The sequence below is a fragment of the Syngnathus scovelli genome, unplaced genomic scaffold (assembly GCF_024217435.2).
Source record: "Syngnathus scovelli strain Florida unplaced genomic scaffold, RoL_Ssco_1.2 HiC_scaffold_36, whole genome shotgun sequence".
NCBI classification, from domain to species: domain Eukaryota; kingdom Metazoa; phylum Chordata; class Actinopteri; order Syngnathiformes; family Syngnathidae; genus Syngnathus; species Syngnathus scovelli.
The window spans coordinates 483,710-499,260 of NW_026061455.1; the positions used below are offsets into that span (position 1 = coordinate 483,710).

The 15,551-nt window shown below is 48.8% G+C and overlaps 1 protein-coding gene and 1 pseudogene across 1 annotated transcript; both read left to right on the plus strand.

Annotated features, from left to right (window-relative positions):
- The first annotated feature begins 346 nt into the window (after nucleotides 1-346).
- On the plus strand, nucleotides 347-1,841 carry LOC137840028 (janus kinase and microtubule-interacting protein 2-like). The gene is made up of 3 exons (XM_068649824.1): nucleotides 347-1,079; nucleotides 1,226-1,442; nucleotides 1,701-1,841. Exons 1-3 carry the CDS (start codon nucleotides 987-989, stop codon nucleotides 1,706-1,708), a joined length of 318 nt encoding a protein of 105 aa, XP_068505925.1. The 5' UTR covers nucleotides 347-986; the 3' UTR covers nucleotides 1,709-1,841.
- Nucleotides 1,842-3,503: 1,662 nt separating this feature from the next.
- Nucleotides 3,504-7,189, plus strand: LOC125966489 (janus kinase and microtubule-interacting protein 3-like; annotated as a pseudogene).
- Nucleotides 7,190-15,551: the final 8,362 nt, after the last annotated feature.

Consider the following 15,551-nt stretch of genomic DNA (forward strand, 5'->3'; position numbering starts at 1 on the left):
TATGTTTATCACAAATATGTCACTAATCACTAATATGTTTATTTGTTTATCACAACACCTTTGGACCTTCAGCAATCGATTATTTCCCTTCATCTACATAGAGACAGAACGATGGTGTCTTAAACATCTCATTCATTTCACCAAATAACTTCACGCAGGTGGATAACGGCCGTCTCGGTCACGCTATGTTGCGTGATGCAGTTTTGAAGAACCAAATGCATTTATTCAATGAATAAGTCAAGCTAGTTCTATGTTTATGATGTTGTAAGTTACGGTACCGATTGAAGTTGAGTTCGAAGCCAGTGGAAAACAGCGCTGCGTTTGTGCTCTCCAGGTACAAATGTTGTGATCTCTGACTGACGACCGGGCGAGACTCGAGTAAGAGATGTCCAAACGAGCTCCGGCAGGGCGGGCCAAGGCGGAGCGAACGGACGCCCTTCAGGCCGCCAATGACGAGCTGAGAACCAAACTGATGGACGTCCAGTTAGAACTTCAGCAGGAGAAGAACAAGGTGAAAACCTCAACAGACAGACACTGCCTGCCTCCCTGCCTGCCTCCCTGCCTGCCTCCCTGCCTGCCTCCCTGCCTGCCTCCCTCCCTCCCAGTTTTCCCGATGTAGATTAGACATGCGTGTGCCATGACTGTGTCAGCCTACATCAACAAATGCACCGAGGACGTCAGCACCACTAAGAATATCATCACCCGGGGCAACCAACGACCCTGGATGACTGAGGAGGTACGTCAAACGCTACGAGCGCGGAACTCTGCCTTCAAGTCTGGCGACAAGGAGACACTGAGGACAGCGAGAGCCAACTTGAACCGTGCCATCAGGATAGCGAAGCGAGACCGCAGTCGAAAATTTCAGGATCGTTTCCACGACGTCAAAAACATCAGGAGTATGGAGTACGGAACTCAAAAGCAAACTCCATGAGGAGAAGCAGAAAGAGTTAGCCATTACCAGGGAGACATTACTGCGGCAGCATGAAATGGAGCTGATGAGAGTGATCAAAATCAAAGATGGAGAGATCCAGCGACTGAATGCCTTGGTCCTCAGCCTGAGGGACGGCTCCATGGACAAGGTGATCCGCTCTATCCGTGTCTGACTATCCGCACGCCACGTCGGGCTTCGATGCGGCCGCTACCGTATTGTGTAGCTTGTCCCCAGTAAGCGTCGCGGCGCTCCGTTGCGGTCTCAACGGCCCGGTGTGGCGCAATGTCTGCTCAGGTGAGGAGGGGGGGCGCTTTGCTGGCGGAGGTGGAGGAGACGCGGCGGTGTCGGGAGACCGAGCGGTGTCGCCTCCACCAGGAGCGCGGAAGAAGCCCTGGCAGCGGCCCAGCAGGCCTGGCAGTCCCGAGCGGCCGAGCTCCGATCGGCTCATCACCAGCATCGGGAGGAGCTGAGCCGAACCAAGAGAGACTGCGAGAGGGAGATCCGCCGACTGGTAGGACTGATCAGATGCGCGGTGCGTGGCTATGTTCCCAATTTCGTTGTATACCTGCAGTGCAATGACACCTAAGGCATTCTATTCTATTCTATTTCACAAGAAGAAAATGTCCGGTTGCTCGCTTCGCTTTTGTCACAGCAAAGGTGTTCTAGTCGATTCAAGAAAAAAATTGGCCGGTTGCTCTCTTTGTTTTTGTCACAATTCTGGCAAATGAGTTTGCCCGCCTGCCTGAGCGCTCCCCGTTTGTACATCCAGACGGATGAGATCAAGCTGAAAGACAGAGCGGTTAGTGTTTTGGATGAAGCCCTGGGGCCGGCCACGTCCACCGCCTTCAGCTGCAGACTCAGGCTGCCGAGCAGCAGATCGCTGCCCTGAGGGATTCCCAAAGGGCGGGCCTAAACTACCCTGGAAGTGGGGTCAACGCCGCTACTAGCAATCCTCTTCATTGCGTAAGCCACCTCATCACACACTTGCAGTACGCATGACTTAGTTCGTTGCTGGAGGAAGGTAGCACAAAAACAGTTTTGAACTTTGAACGAGTGCTTGTGTGTGTGTGTTGCGGGGCGTTTTCAGTCTCAGGAGGATCGGGACACGCGACGGTTTCATCTGAAAATCGCTGAGCTCAGCGCAGTCATCAGGAAACTGGAGGATCGAAACGCCCTGCTTTCTGAAGAGCGCAATGAACTGGTAATTTATTGACGGCACGCTTGAAGGTTTGCGCTACGTTTGATGCGCGCCATCCAGCGAGGCACCCATTGCGCTTGCTTATTAGTTGAGCGGCGCGGCGAGTCGGTTGCCTGGTAGATGTCTTTTATTGGGAGCCAAAGCCACGATTCCGTTCAAACCGATGCAAAAGGAATGGATACGTTCTGGCCCGCGTGTTGTGCGTCTTTCACATCCCGCACTTCATGCTTGCAGCTAAAGCGACTGAGAGAAACAGAAAGCCAGTTTCTGCCACTCCTGTACAAAAACAAACGCCTGAGCAGGAAGAATGAAGAACTCTCGCTGGTGCTGTGTCGCCTTGAAAACAAAGTGCGCTTTGTCACCCAGGAGAACGAGGAGATGGCAAGCTTGGTAAGTCGACGCGGACAACGGCGGCGTGCCAACAGAGTCCACTGCATTTGTGTTCCACAGAGAAGGCCTAGTTCGCTCAATGACCTGGACCGCGGTTGCGGCCAGCAGGACGGTGAAATGGAGTTCCTTCAAGTTGTGGAGCAGCGGCACATCATCGACGACTTGTCCAAGGTCTTCAGGCAGGCGACTCGGTGCACGTACGGCAGCGCCGCGCTCGCTCGCTGTCGCCAGGAAACCTTTTCCGTCCAAAGCTTGGCCGGCGGCCGCCATCCAAAAAATTGGCCCCTTAAATTCCGACCTTTCAAGCAGGAGCATTGTGCGCACGCGTTTGAACACGCTTTAGACTTGTTTTGCCGTTTTCAGCAGCTCAAAGCTCCCGTTTTGTCAGCGCCTTTGCCACTCGCTGTGCGCTGAAAACGACGGACTTGCCCGGCTGCTCAGCCCGTCAACCATGAGCCGCGAGCGCGACGTCATTGTCCGTAGGCAGCTAGTGGCAAAATGCACCCTGTTAGAGTTGCGCTCGCTCCAACTTATTTTGCAAGAACCACACGGGAGACAAGTAAGTTCTTTTGGACACCTGCAGGTGAAGAGTCCATCCGTTGTACGAATGAAGTCTGACTCTCGGCTCCTGCACGAGCATTTTAATTAAGAGAAACAGGGTGGGTGTAAGAGTGGATTGAATAGAGGAAGCCCTTGACCTCTAGTCAAAACATAGCAAGGGGTGTTTTACGACTTTGTGTAGGAAGGGATAAGCGATAGGGATAAATAAGGGATAAATAATATTATTTATTACAGGTCGCAGTCAAAGTCAAAGCAACACAATGATACGATAAAGATAATCTGGAAAACCCTGACACACCCTGTAGTTGTCACTTTTGGAAAAGACGAGCGTCCCTCCAATCATCGCCGGTGACGTGTTTTTCAGGCTCTGGAGACAGGAGCTCATGTCAGAAATGTCATTGTGAGTCGCGTTTGTTTCTGCGCCGGAGCCGTTCGTTCCCTTTGCATCCAAAGAATCTCAAAGGCGGATTATTTGTGTCGACAGGAGAGAGATTTGCTGCTACGATACCGACGTCGAGAATCTCTGAGGAGGAACAAAGCGTGAGGTCCTGCAAGGTGAGTCTGTTTGTTTGCGGCTGCTTGGTGTTGCGCAAGATGAAATGGCCTTTTTCTCGCTATCGTTCCTCTCGTCGATTCATCGTGAGGTGTCGCTTCAGTTTGTTCAGAGAGATGTTTGCTTCCGCGCCCGCAGGTCATCGAAACATTTTACGGCTACGACGAAGACGTGTTGGTGGACCCGGACGGATCGTCCTTGTCTTTTCACACCGACAGAACCCCCGACACGGAACCCGAAGAGGTAGCCCGCCATTTCTGCCAGCGTATTGGCACCAAACATTCCTCTTCAGCCTGTGTTAGAGATTTGCTCACTCCAACTTATTTTGCAAGAACGAAACAGGAGACAAGCAAGTTCTTTTAGACACCTGCAGGTGGAGAGTCCATTCGTCGCTGTCTGAACAGCGATTATCGAATGAAGTCTAAAAGTCTCCTCCCTGCAAGGGCATATTTATTAGGAGGAACAGAGTGGGGGTGGGAGTGGACAGGTTTGGTGAACCCCCGGCCTCTGATAAGATCAGAGCAGGGGGTGTTTTACACTATTGTGGGAAACAGACTCTGCATTGTGAGGGCCAGACGTGATTGATTTAATTATTACATTGTGAGGGCCAGACGTGATTGATTTAATCATTACATTGTGAGGGCAAGACAGGATTGATTTAATCATTACAGTCTACATTCCAACATAATCATAGGATCAAACTAACCTGAAAACCCTAACAGCCTGGAATCGGACTCGTCTTTGCGTCGCGGGTGCTTTGTCGCCGGTCTGACTGATTCTGGTACTAGTGCTGTGTTGCATTGGTGTGTGCATGAAGAGGCGGAGCTTCGCTACCGCCAGCTGACGCAAGAATATCAAGCGCTGCAACGAGCCTACGCTCTGCTAGCCCAGACCAGCGAAGGGGACTACGACGCCGAGAAGGAGATCAAGGTGGCGCCCCTTCCCGCAACCCCCGGCCGGGTCGCAGCCTCCCCGTTCTCACCCAGCCTCGGGTGTTCTCTGGTCTGAAAGGAGGAGGAGGAGCCTCCCTCCTCCTCCTTTCAGACCAGAGAAAAGCTGATGGTAGAAATGGGTCACTATCAAAGCAGAGTAGCAGATCTGGAGTCAGCGCTGAAGTAACAAGGACAGGTAAGCTCATCAATGAGCACACCTTTTTCTCAGACAAAATAGCTACATTCTTCAGTCACTCATCCGTCTGGCATTACTGGACCAACCCCCCCCCCCCCCCGAACGTGGCTGGGAAAATGCGGAGAAAAGCAAATGTCATTTTCCAGTCAACCAAAGAATTTGTGGATGAAAATGACACAACATTCCAAAGCTGTCCACGCGTTTGTCTCTTCTAGAATGTCAAGTGGGTGGAGGAGAAGCAGCTGCTGCGTCAGAGCAATCAGCATTTGGCCGAAAAGGTGACGGAAAGAAAGGCGCTGGGCGGAGTCGCTTGGCGTCACACCTGTCGGGAAGCCCCGCAGATGAGGTCTGACTGTCTTTTCAGGTCAGGCGGATGGAGGCGGAAGAAGCGCGTCTGAAAGAGCACATCCAGGATATCCGAGACCAAAACGAACTGCTTGAGTTCCGCATCCTGGAGCTGGAGGTGGGAAGACTCGCACAAGCGTGTTGAGGCCAGAGATGTGACGGACGGACGGACGGACGGACGGACGGATGCATGCCTCTGCCTTTCAGGAGAGGGAGTGGCGCTCCCCCGTCTTGAAGTTTCTGCAAGTCCGTTTCCCAGACGGCCTCAGCCCTTTGCAGATCTACTGCGAGGCCGAGGGCGTGAGCGTACGTAAGGCGTCCCTTGCAACCCTAACCTTAACCCGAGGTCCCAGAACACCTTACATTGCTCCTTGCGCCTTTCCCCCGGACATCGTCATCAGTGATCTGATGAAGAAGCTGGACATCCTGGGCTATAACGCCGTAAGTGTATGTCGAACTCCTTATGTTCGCACTCCACGAGACTCGGCGGCTCAAATGTGACTTTTGGAAGGCTTTGCGCTGAAAGAAGCTTGTTGACGCTGTGCCTTTGGGCTCTTGCAGAATCTCACCAACGAGGAGCAGGTGGTCGTGATTCACGCCAGGACCCTTCTCACCCTAGCCGAGAAGGTAACGCGCACGTCCACGCACGCTCTCGCATTCTGCTTATGTGACAGCAGCCTTTCCTCAGTGGTTAGAATACATCAAAGTGACCAAGTCAGCACTTCAACAGAAGATGTTGGACATTGAAAGTGAGAAGGTAGACAGACACGCGACATCAGCCAAGGGGAACTCCGGCAATGTGCCCCAACAATTCTGACCTTGAGCTGTGCTAGGATATGTTCTGCAAGCAGAAGGGCTACCTGGATGAAGAGTTGGACTTCAGGAAGTGTTCCATGGACCAGGCTCATAAGGTAAGCCGCCCTCAAATCTCCCGCCGGACCACTGATGGACGAGGATTGCGGCCCAGAGGATCCTGGAGCTGGAGGCCATGTTGTACGAGGCGCTACCGCAGCGGGACTGCCCCGCCACGGACGGCGAAAAAGCCAGCCACGCTGGCGTGAATGACGTGCTGACGGCGGATCAGAGAGAAGAGCTTAGGAGCGCCGTGGACCAATGGAAGCGAGCCCTGATGTGCGAGTTGAGGGAGCGCGACGCTTGCATCCTCCAAGAGAGAATGGATCTGCTGCACAGCGCGCAACAGGTAAGGGCCCAAAGCCAGCCCGGCACTTACTTGCACGCTTACTGGCTTTTGAATGCCACTTTCCATTTGTCCGTCCTAGAGGAACAAAGAGCTGAAAGAATTCATCGAAGCTCAGAAGAGACAAATCAAACAATTGGAGGAGAAGTTTCTGTTCCTCTTTCTATTCTTCTCCTTGGCCTTCATTCTGTGGCCCTAACACCAGCTGGTGAGTGAGCTCCAGCGGCACCGCACTCGACACCTCCGATACACTGCCAGCCGGTCTCAGACGTTGGCAGACGCTCCGATGCCAACGTATACCCCCCGCCACGGTGACAGAGGCACCGCGTCACACCGGCGCTCATCCAATCAGAAGGCAGGAAAAGCAAATTCACATGCAGGGCACTTTTGAACCAGAAGAGAGCGCCACAAAAAACGGTTGTTGCCCCAAACGCGCACTCAAAAGGGTCAGAATAACAAGAGTCCCACTGGCCAGCCGGGGCCACCCGTCCAGCTGTTTCTTCAGGGGGGAAAAAAATTGGAGTCACCGGTGAGTACATTTTGCATTTAGCTCTGCTTTTCTGCTTCTGTCTTCAAGTGTGTGGCATCCTGCGATCAAAGATTCAGCCAACCCCAAAGCGGTTGACCTCAACGTCCCACCACCATGCCTACCAGAGCAGGTGACGTGATGCTTTGGACATCCTTCCGTCTCAGATGCCCAAAAGTACTCTTTGCCACATCTGCGGCAATACGGTGTCTTTTCAAAGGTGCAAATAAATCCAGCGTGGGCGGAACACGCACGTCTTCGGTTTTTCCCGCTTTGTTTGTGTGACAGCTGTTGTGAAAATTTTATACAAATAAAGTGGTATAGTACAGGTTTGGCCAAGCCGCAACTCCCGAACCGCATGCGGCTCTTTTATGTTCATATCAACATTTGTGTGTGTGTGTGTGTGTGTGTGTGTGGGGGGGGGGGGGGGGGGGGGGTTGTGCGTGTTGGCTTCACTTGAGTTCAATTTGGTATTTTGGTCAAAAGCGCATGTGGTGAAATTCCACAAAGTAGGATGGGCAAACACATTTCTTTAAACTATGAGTGTCAATTGGGCTCTCGAAATGGCAGGGAAAAGATGCACAGCAAAACGAAAATACGTAGATGAACACAGGACGTTTTAATCAGAGTGGGAAAGTTTCTATTTTTTGTTGAACGTGATGGCAAACCATTCTGCCTGATATGTCAGACCTCAGCGCATTTCAAAGATTCAAATCTTCAGCGCCATGCACTTCAGCTCACTCCATGCTAACATTGATCAGGCGTCGAACCCGCAACATCATGCTTAAGAGGTGGCCATGCTAACCAGTGCGCCATTATGTCAACGCATAATAACTAAGTCTACTGATCAAAACAGCGGTTACTATATGACGTCACTACGTCGTGGTCACGTGACGCAGACAAGACGTCAATGGACGTGGGCAGAGTTAACTTGTTTAAAAGGGAGTGGGCAGAAGAAATATTTAATTTATTTAAATCTATTTTGAGTGCACACCATTATGCCAATGCATAACAACTGTAAATCTACTAAACAAAACAGCGGTTGCTATATGACATCTGCCACGTCGTGGTCACGTGACATACGTGACGTCGATGGGCGTAACTTTCGCCGGAATTCAAATCCGCGGGGAGAGTTAACTTGTTTAAAAGAGAGTGGGCAGAAGAATTATTTAATTTATTTAAATCTATTTGGTGTGTGCGCCATTATGTCAATGCATAACAACTGTAAGTCTACTAAACAAAACAGCGGTTGCTATATGACGTCTGCCACGTCGTGGTCACGTGACGCGGACGTGACGTCGACGCCTACTTTACATCCCACCGATCACAGGACCCCTCGGCTGCATAACCGTGCCCCCTTCCCAACCAATCGGATTTGCTATACGCGAAAACGACGCCAATGGAAAGAGCTTCCGCCCAAATTTAAATCCGTGGGCGTGGCTCGCAGCAGGAAGTAGGAAAACGGCGGCGATGTTGACAAAGACACAGCGGATGGTAACATACGACTAACAAGAGAAATATTTTTATTTTCTGCTTGCAACTGGACCGTCCAGAGCGTACACGGTAAGTACAACTCATCGTTTTTAAAAAGAAGTACTTTTGTTGCCCTGAAAAGCGAGTGAGCGTGGCGTTTGTGGGGGACGTCGAATTTCGACGATTCTTTCTGGTCAACGGTTGTAAATGATTGTGTTGATTAAAAAAGAAAACTTGATGTAACTCTACTTTTAACTGCCGTTTCAGATAGATTTGGAATTGCATCACATCCAATTTTGCCTAGAGCGTACACGGTAAGTAACACTCATTGTGTTTAAGGAGATTTACGTTTGTAATAGCAGAAGTGTAGCCGCGTTGCGTTGTACGTGTGAAAATTGGTCGAGGCGAAATGTTAATGTTTAATTTCATTCCTTTAGGTTCCACGGTGTTTGTTGGCTGCAAGTTTTCCACTGCAAGAAGAGGCTCGTATCATTGACCAGGAGCGAGCTACAATGGTGAGTAGCCATAACATTTATGTTAAACACTTCCTATTTCATGTCTAACAGTACTTGATTTAACAAATAACCATAAATAAATACAGTGTGGGCACTGAAGTTAACATATGTGATTATACTGCCTAATCTGTCACCGAGTAGATTGTTGCAAAGTAATATAAGATCCAAAGTTGTAATTCAGAATAGTTTTCAAAAGAAGGCCATTAGAATTATATACAAGTCTGATTACCCTGAACAAGCTATTAATTAAATCACAAATTCTTCAATTCAAAGATTTGGTAGATTATCAGACAAATAATGTCTAACAGTAATTGATTTAACACATCACGATAAGTAGATTGAGTGTGGGCACTCTCAAGTTAACATATGTGATTATACTGCCTAATCTGTTACAGAGTATGTTGTTGCCAAGTAATGTAGAATAGATCCAAAGTAGTAATCCAGAATAGTTTTGAAGAGGCCATTAGAATGATAAACAAATCTGATTACCTTGAACATAATAACAAGCTAAGTGTTTAATATGTCCTATGAAGTCAAAATTGGGCACCATCATGTGGTGAAATTTGGAATTGCATCACATCCAATTTTGCCTGGGAACAAACAGATTACATAAATCTTAGTTTTGAATAAACCACTCCTTCTCAAACAAGTAAACTCTGCCCATTTTGCGCAGTAGATGTTCTGTTAATATCTAGTATTTATACAAAGTCATAATTTAAATTGCTTTCAACCTTCATTCATCGGTTCAACCAACATTACTCGCTCTTATTACCAACTTGTATTGATTTAACTAAGCGTTTAATACTTCCTATCAGGTCTCAAATCGAGATTTGGCAAAATACAATTTCAGCAAATCCAATTTTGCCAGGGAACAAAAATAGATTAAATAAACTAAATAAGTCCTCTTCCCATTAAATAAATCAGAAAAGTCTGTCTTGTAACCAGTCCTCTTCAAACAAGTAAAGTCTGCCCATTTTGTGCCGTAGATTTTGTGTCTATGCCTAGTATTTAAACAAAATCATAATTTAAACGACTTCTTTCCTTCATTCACTTTGGAAATTTGGAATTGCAGCAAATCGAATTTTGCCAGGGAACAAAAATAGATCAATTAAACTAAATAAGTCTTCTTCCCATTAAATAAATTTAAAAAGTCTGTCTTGTAACCAGTCCTTTTCAAACAAGTAAAGTCTGCCCATTTTGTGCCGTCGATTTTGTGTTTATGCCTAGTATTTATACAAAATCATAATTTAAAGGACTTCATTCCTTCATTCACTTTGGAAATTTGGAATTGCAGCACATCAAATTTTGCCTGGGAAGAAAAGTAGATTAAATAAATTTAATAAGTCTTACTACTTCCCATTAAATAAATTAAATACGTCTTACTTGTTTCCACTCCTTTTCAAAACAGTAGTTTAAAACGAGGGCCCTTCACTCAACCTTTAACCCTATTTATTCACCTTCTAGGCTAAGTGTTAAAGGCTAAGTGTTAAAGGCTAAGTGTTAAAGGCTAAGTGTTAAAGGCTAAGTGTTAAAGGCTAAGTGTTAGAGGCTAAGTGCCAGAGGCTAGGCGCCAGAGGCGAGTTTTTGTGGGCTGAAGTTTTAGTGGGGTTAGTGTGAATACAATCCAAAAGAATACAACAGAATACAATACAATAGAATATAATACATAGATTAAATTCAATAGCTCTTACTACTTCCCATTAAATAAATTAAATACGTCTTACTTGTTCCCAATCCTTTTCAAAAAAGTAGTTTAAAACGAGGGCCCTTCACTCAACCTTTAACCTCAACCCCGCACGTCACATTGTGTTGTATCTGTGAATGTTGGTTGTGGCCAAATGATAGTTTTCTTTCATTCGTTTAGGTTCCACGGTGTTTGTTGGCTATGTTTTCCACTGTCAGAAGGATGAAAATACAAAGTACAACGCTTGGACGTGGGCGAAGACGTCACCGGTGAGTCCTTCCTTCCTATTTATTTACCTTCTAGATGCTAGAGGCTAAGTGTTAGAGGCTAAGTGTTAGAGGCTAAGTGTTAAAGGCAACACAATACGAACAACACAACACAATACGAACAACTCAACACAATATGAACAACACAATATGAACAACACAACACAATACGAAACACAACACAATACGAACAACACAACACAATACGAACAACACAACACAATACGAACAACACAACACATTACGAACAACACAACACAATACGAACAACACAACGATACTGCACTGAACAACACGATACCGCACTGAGAAACACGATACCGCACTGAACAACACGATACCGCACTGAACAACACCATGCCGCACTGAACACCATGCCACACTGAACAACACCATCCCGCACTGAACAACACCATGCCGCACTAAACAACACCATGCCGCACTGAACAACACCATGCCTCACTGAAAGACACCATGCCGCACTGAAAGACACCATGCCGCACTGAACGACACCATGCCGCACTGAAAGACACCATCCCGCACTGAACACCATGCCGCACTGAACAACACCATCCTGCACTGAACAACACCATCCCGCACTGAACAACACCATGCCGCACTGAACAACATTATGCCGCACTGAACAACATTATGCCTCACTGAACATTATGCCGCACTGAACAACACCATGCCGCACTGAACAACACCATGCCGCACTGAACAACACCATGCCGCACTGAACAACACCATGCCGCACTGAACAACACCATGCCGCACTGAACAACACCATGCCGCACTGAACAACACCATGCCGCACTGAACAACATTATGCCGCACTGAACAACACCATGCCGCACTGAACAACACCATCCTGCACTGAACAACACCATTCCGCATTGAACACCATGCCGCACTGAACAACACCATCCCGCACTGAACAACACCATCCCGCACTGAACAACACCATCCCGCACTGAACAACATTATGCCGCACTGAACAACATTATGCCGCACTGAACAACACCATGCCGCACTGAACAACACCATGCCGCACTGAACAACACCATGCCGCACTGAACAACACCATGCCGCACTGAACAACATTATAACGCACTGAACAACACCATCCCGCACTGAACAACACCATGCCGCACTAAACAACATTATGCCGCACTGAACAACACCATGCCGCACTGAACAACACCATGCCGCACTGAACAACACCATGCCGCACTGAACAACACCATGCCGCACTGAACAACACCATGCCGCACTGAACAACACGATCCCGCATTGAACACCATCCCGCACTGAACAACACCATGCCGCACTGAACAACACCATGCCGCACTGAACAACACAATGCCGCACTGAACAACACCATGCCGCACTGAACAACACCATTCCGCACTGAACAACATTATGCTGCACTGAACAACACCATGCCGCACTGAACAACAACATGCCGCCCTGAAAAACATTATGCCGCACTGAACAACACCATGCCGCACTGAACAACACCATCCCGAACTGAAAGACACCATCCCGCACTGAACACCATGCCGCACTGAACAACATTATGCCGCACTGAACAACATTATGCCTCACTGAACATTATGCCGCACTGAACAACACCATGCCGCACTGAACAACACCATGCCGCACTGAACAACACCATGCCGCACTGAACAACACCATGCCGCACTGAACAACACCATGCCGCACTGAACAACACCATGCCGCACTGAACAACATTATGCCGCACTGAACAACACCATGCCGCACTGAACAACACCATCCTGCACTGAACAACACCATTCCGCATTGAACACCATGCCGCACTGAACAACACCATGCCGCAATGAACAACACCATCCCGCACTGAACAACACCATGCCGCACTGAGCAACATTATGCCGCACTGAACAACACCATGCCGCACTGAACAACACCATGCCGCACTGAACAACACCATGCCGCACTGAACAACATTATAACGCACTGAACAACACCATCCCGCACTGAACAACACCATGCCACACTAAACAACATTATGCCGCACTGAACAACATTATGCCGAAATGAACAACACCATGCCGCACTGAACAACACCATGCCGCACTGAACAACACCATGCCGCACTGAACAACACCATGCCGCACTGAACAACACGATCCCGCATTGAACACCATCCCGCACTGAACAACACCATGCCGCACTGAACAACACCATCCCGAACTGAACAACACCATGCCGCATTGAACAACACCATGCCGCACTGAACAACACCATCCTGCACTGAACAACACCATCCCGCACTGAACAACACCATGCCGCACTGAACAACACCATGCCGCACTGAACAACACCATGCCGCAATGAACAACACCATCCCGCACTGAACAACATTATGCCGCACTGAACAACATTATGCCGCACTGAACAACATTATGCCGCACTGAACAACATTATGCCGCACTGAACAACATTATGCCGCACTGAACAACATTATGCCGCACTGAACAACACCATGCCGCACTGAACAACACCATGCCGCACTGAACAACACCATGCCGCACTGAACAACACCATGCCGCACTGAACAACACGATCCCGCATTGAACAACACCATGCCGCACTGAACAACACCATCCTGCACTGAACAACACCATCCCGCACTGAACAACACCATGCCGCACTGAACAACATTATGGCGCACTGAACAACATTATGCCGCACTGAACAACACCATGCCGCACTGAACAACACCATGCCGCACTGAACAACACCATGCCGCACTGAACAACACCATCCCGCACTGAACAACACCATGCCGCACTGAGCAACACCATGCCGCACTGAACAACACCATCCCGCACTGAACAACACCATGCCGCACTGAACAACACCATTTCGCACTGAACAACACCATGCCGCACTGAACAACATTACGCTGCACTGAACAACACCATGCCGCACTGAACAACACCATGCCGCACTGAACAACACCATGCCGCACTGAACAACACCATGCCGCATTGAACAACACCATGCCGCATTGAACAACACCATGCCGCACTGAACAACACCATCCTGCACTGAACAACACCATGCCGCATTGAACAACACCATGCCGCACTGAACAACACCATCCTGCACTGAACAACACCATCCCGCACTGAACAACACCATCCCGCATTGAACAACACCATCCTGCACTGAACAACACCATGCCGCACTGAACAACACCATGCCGCACTGAACAACACCATTCCGCACTGAACAACACCATGCCGCACTGAACAACACCATCCTGCACTGAACAACACCATCCTGCACTGAACAACACCATCCCGCACTGAACAACACCATGCCGCATTGAACAACACCATCCTGCACTGAACAACACCATGCCGCACTGAACAACACCATGCCGCACTGAACAACACCATGCCGCACTGAACAACACCATGCCGCACTGAACAACAGCATGCCGCACTGAACAACACCATGCCGCACTGAACAACACCATGCCGCACTGAACAACATTATGCCGCACTGAACAACATTATGTCGCACTGAACAACACCATGCCGCACTGAACAACACCATGCTGCACTGAACAACATTATGCCGCACTGAAAAACACCATGCCGCACTGAACAACACCATCCCGCACTGAACAACACCATGCCGCATTGAACAACACCATGCCGCACTGAACAACACCATGCTGCACTGAACAACACCATGCTGCACTGAACAACACGATCCTGCATTGAACAACACCATGCCGCACTGAACAACACCATCCTGCACTGAACAACACCATCCTGCACTGAACAACACCATGCCGCACTGAACAACACCATGCCGCACTGAACAACACCATGCCGCATTGAACAACACCATGCCGCACTGAACAACACCATCCTGCACTGAACAACACCATCCCGCACTGAACAACACCATGCCGCATTGAACAACACCATGCCGCACTGAACAACACCATCCTGCACTGAACAACACCATGCCGCATTGAACAACACCATGCCGCACTGAACAACACCATCCTGCACTGAACAACACCATCCCGCACTGAACAACACCATGCCGCATTGAACAACACCATGCCGCACTGAACAACACCATCCTGCACTGAACAACACCATCCCGCACTGAACAACACCATGCCGCACTGAACAACATTATGGCTTACTGAACAACATTATGCCGCACTGAACAACACCATGCCGCACTGAACAACACCATGCCGCACTGAACAACACCATGCCGCACTGAACAACATTATGCCGCACTGAACAACATTATGCCGCACTGAACAACACCATGCCGCACTGAACAACACCATGCCGCACTGAACAACACCATGCCGCACTGAACAACACGACGTCGCACTGAACAACACGACGCCGCACAGAATAACACAATACCGCACAGAACAACACAATACCGCACAAACAGTTTTAGATAATATTACGTCGCAGTCATGTGACGCGGACATGACGTCAATAGGCGGAACTCACGGCAAAATTATAATCCGTGGGCGTGGCTTGCAACAGGAAGTAGGAAAGCGGCAATTCTGGCAAACAAGACACAGCGGTTAGTAACACGATGACTTACAAGGCAAATATTTTTGTTTTCAGCTTGCAACTTGACCGTCTAGAGCGTACAAGGTAATTACAACTGTTTTTTTTTAGCCCTGAAAAGCGAGGGAGTGTGGCGTTTGGGAGGAATGTCGAACTCGGCGTCTGCTTCCAGC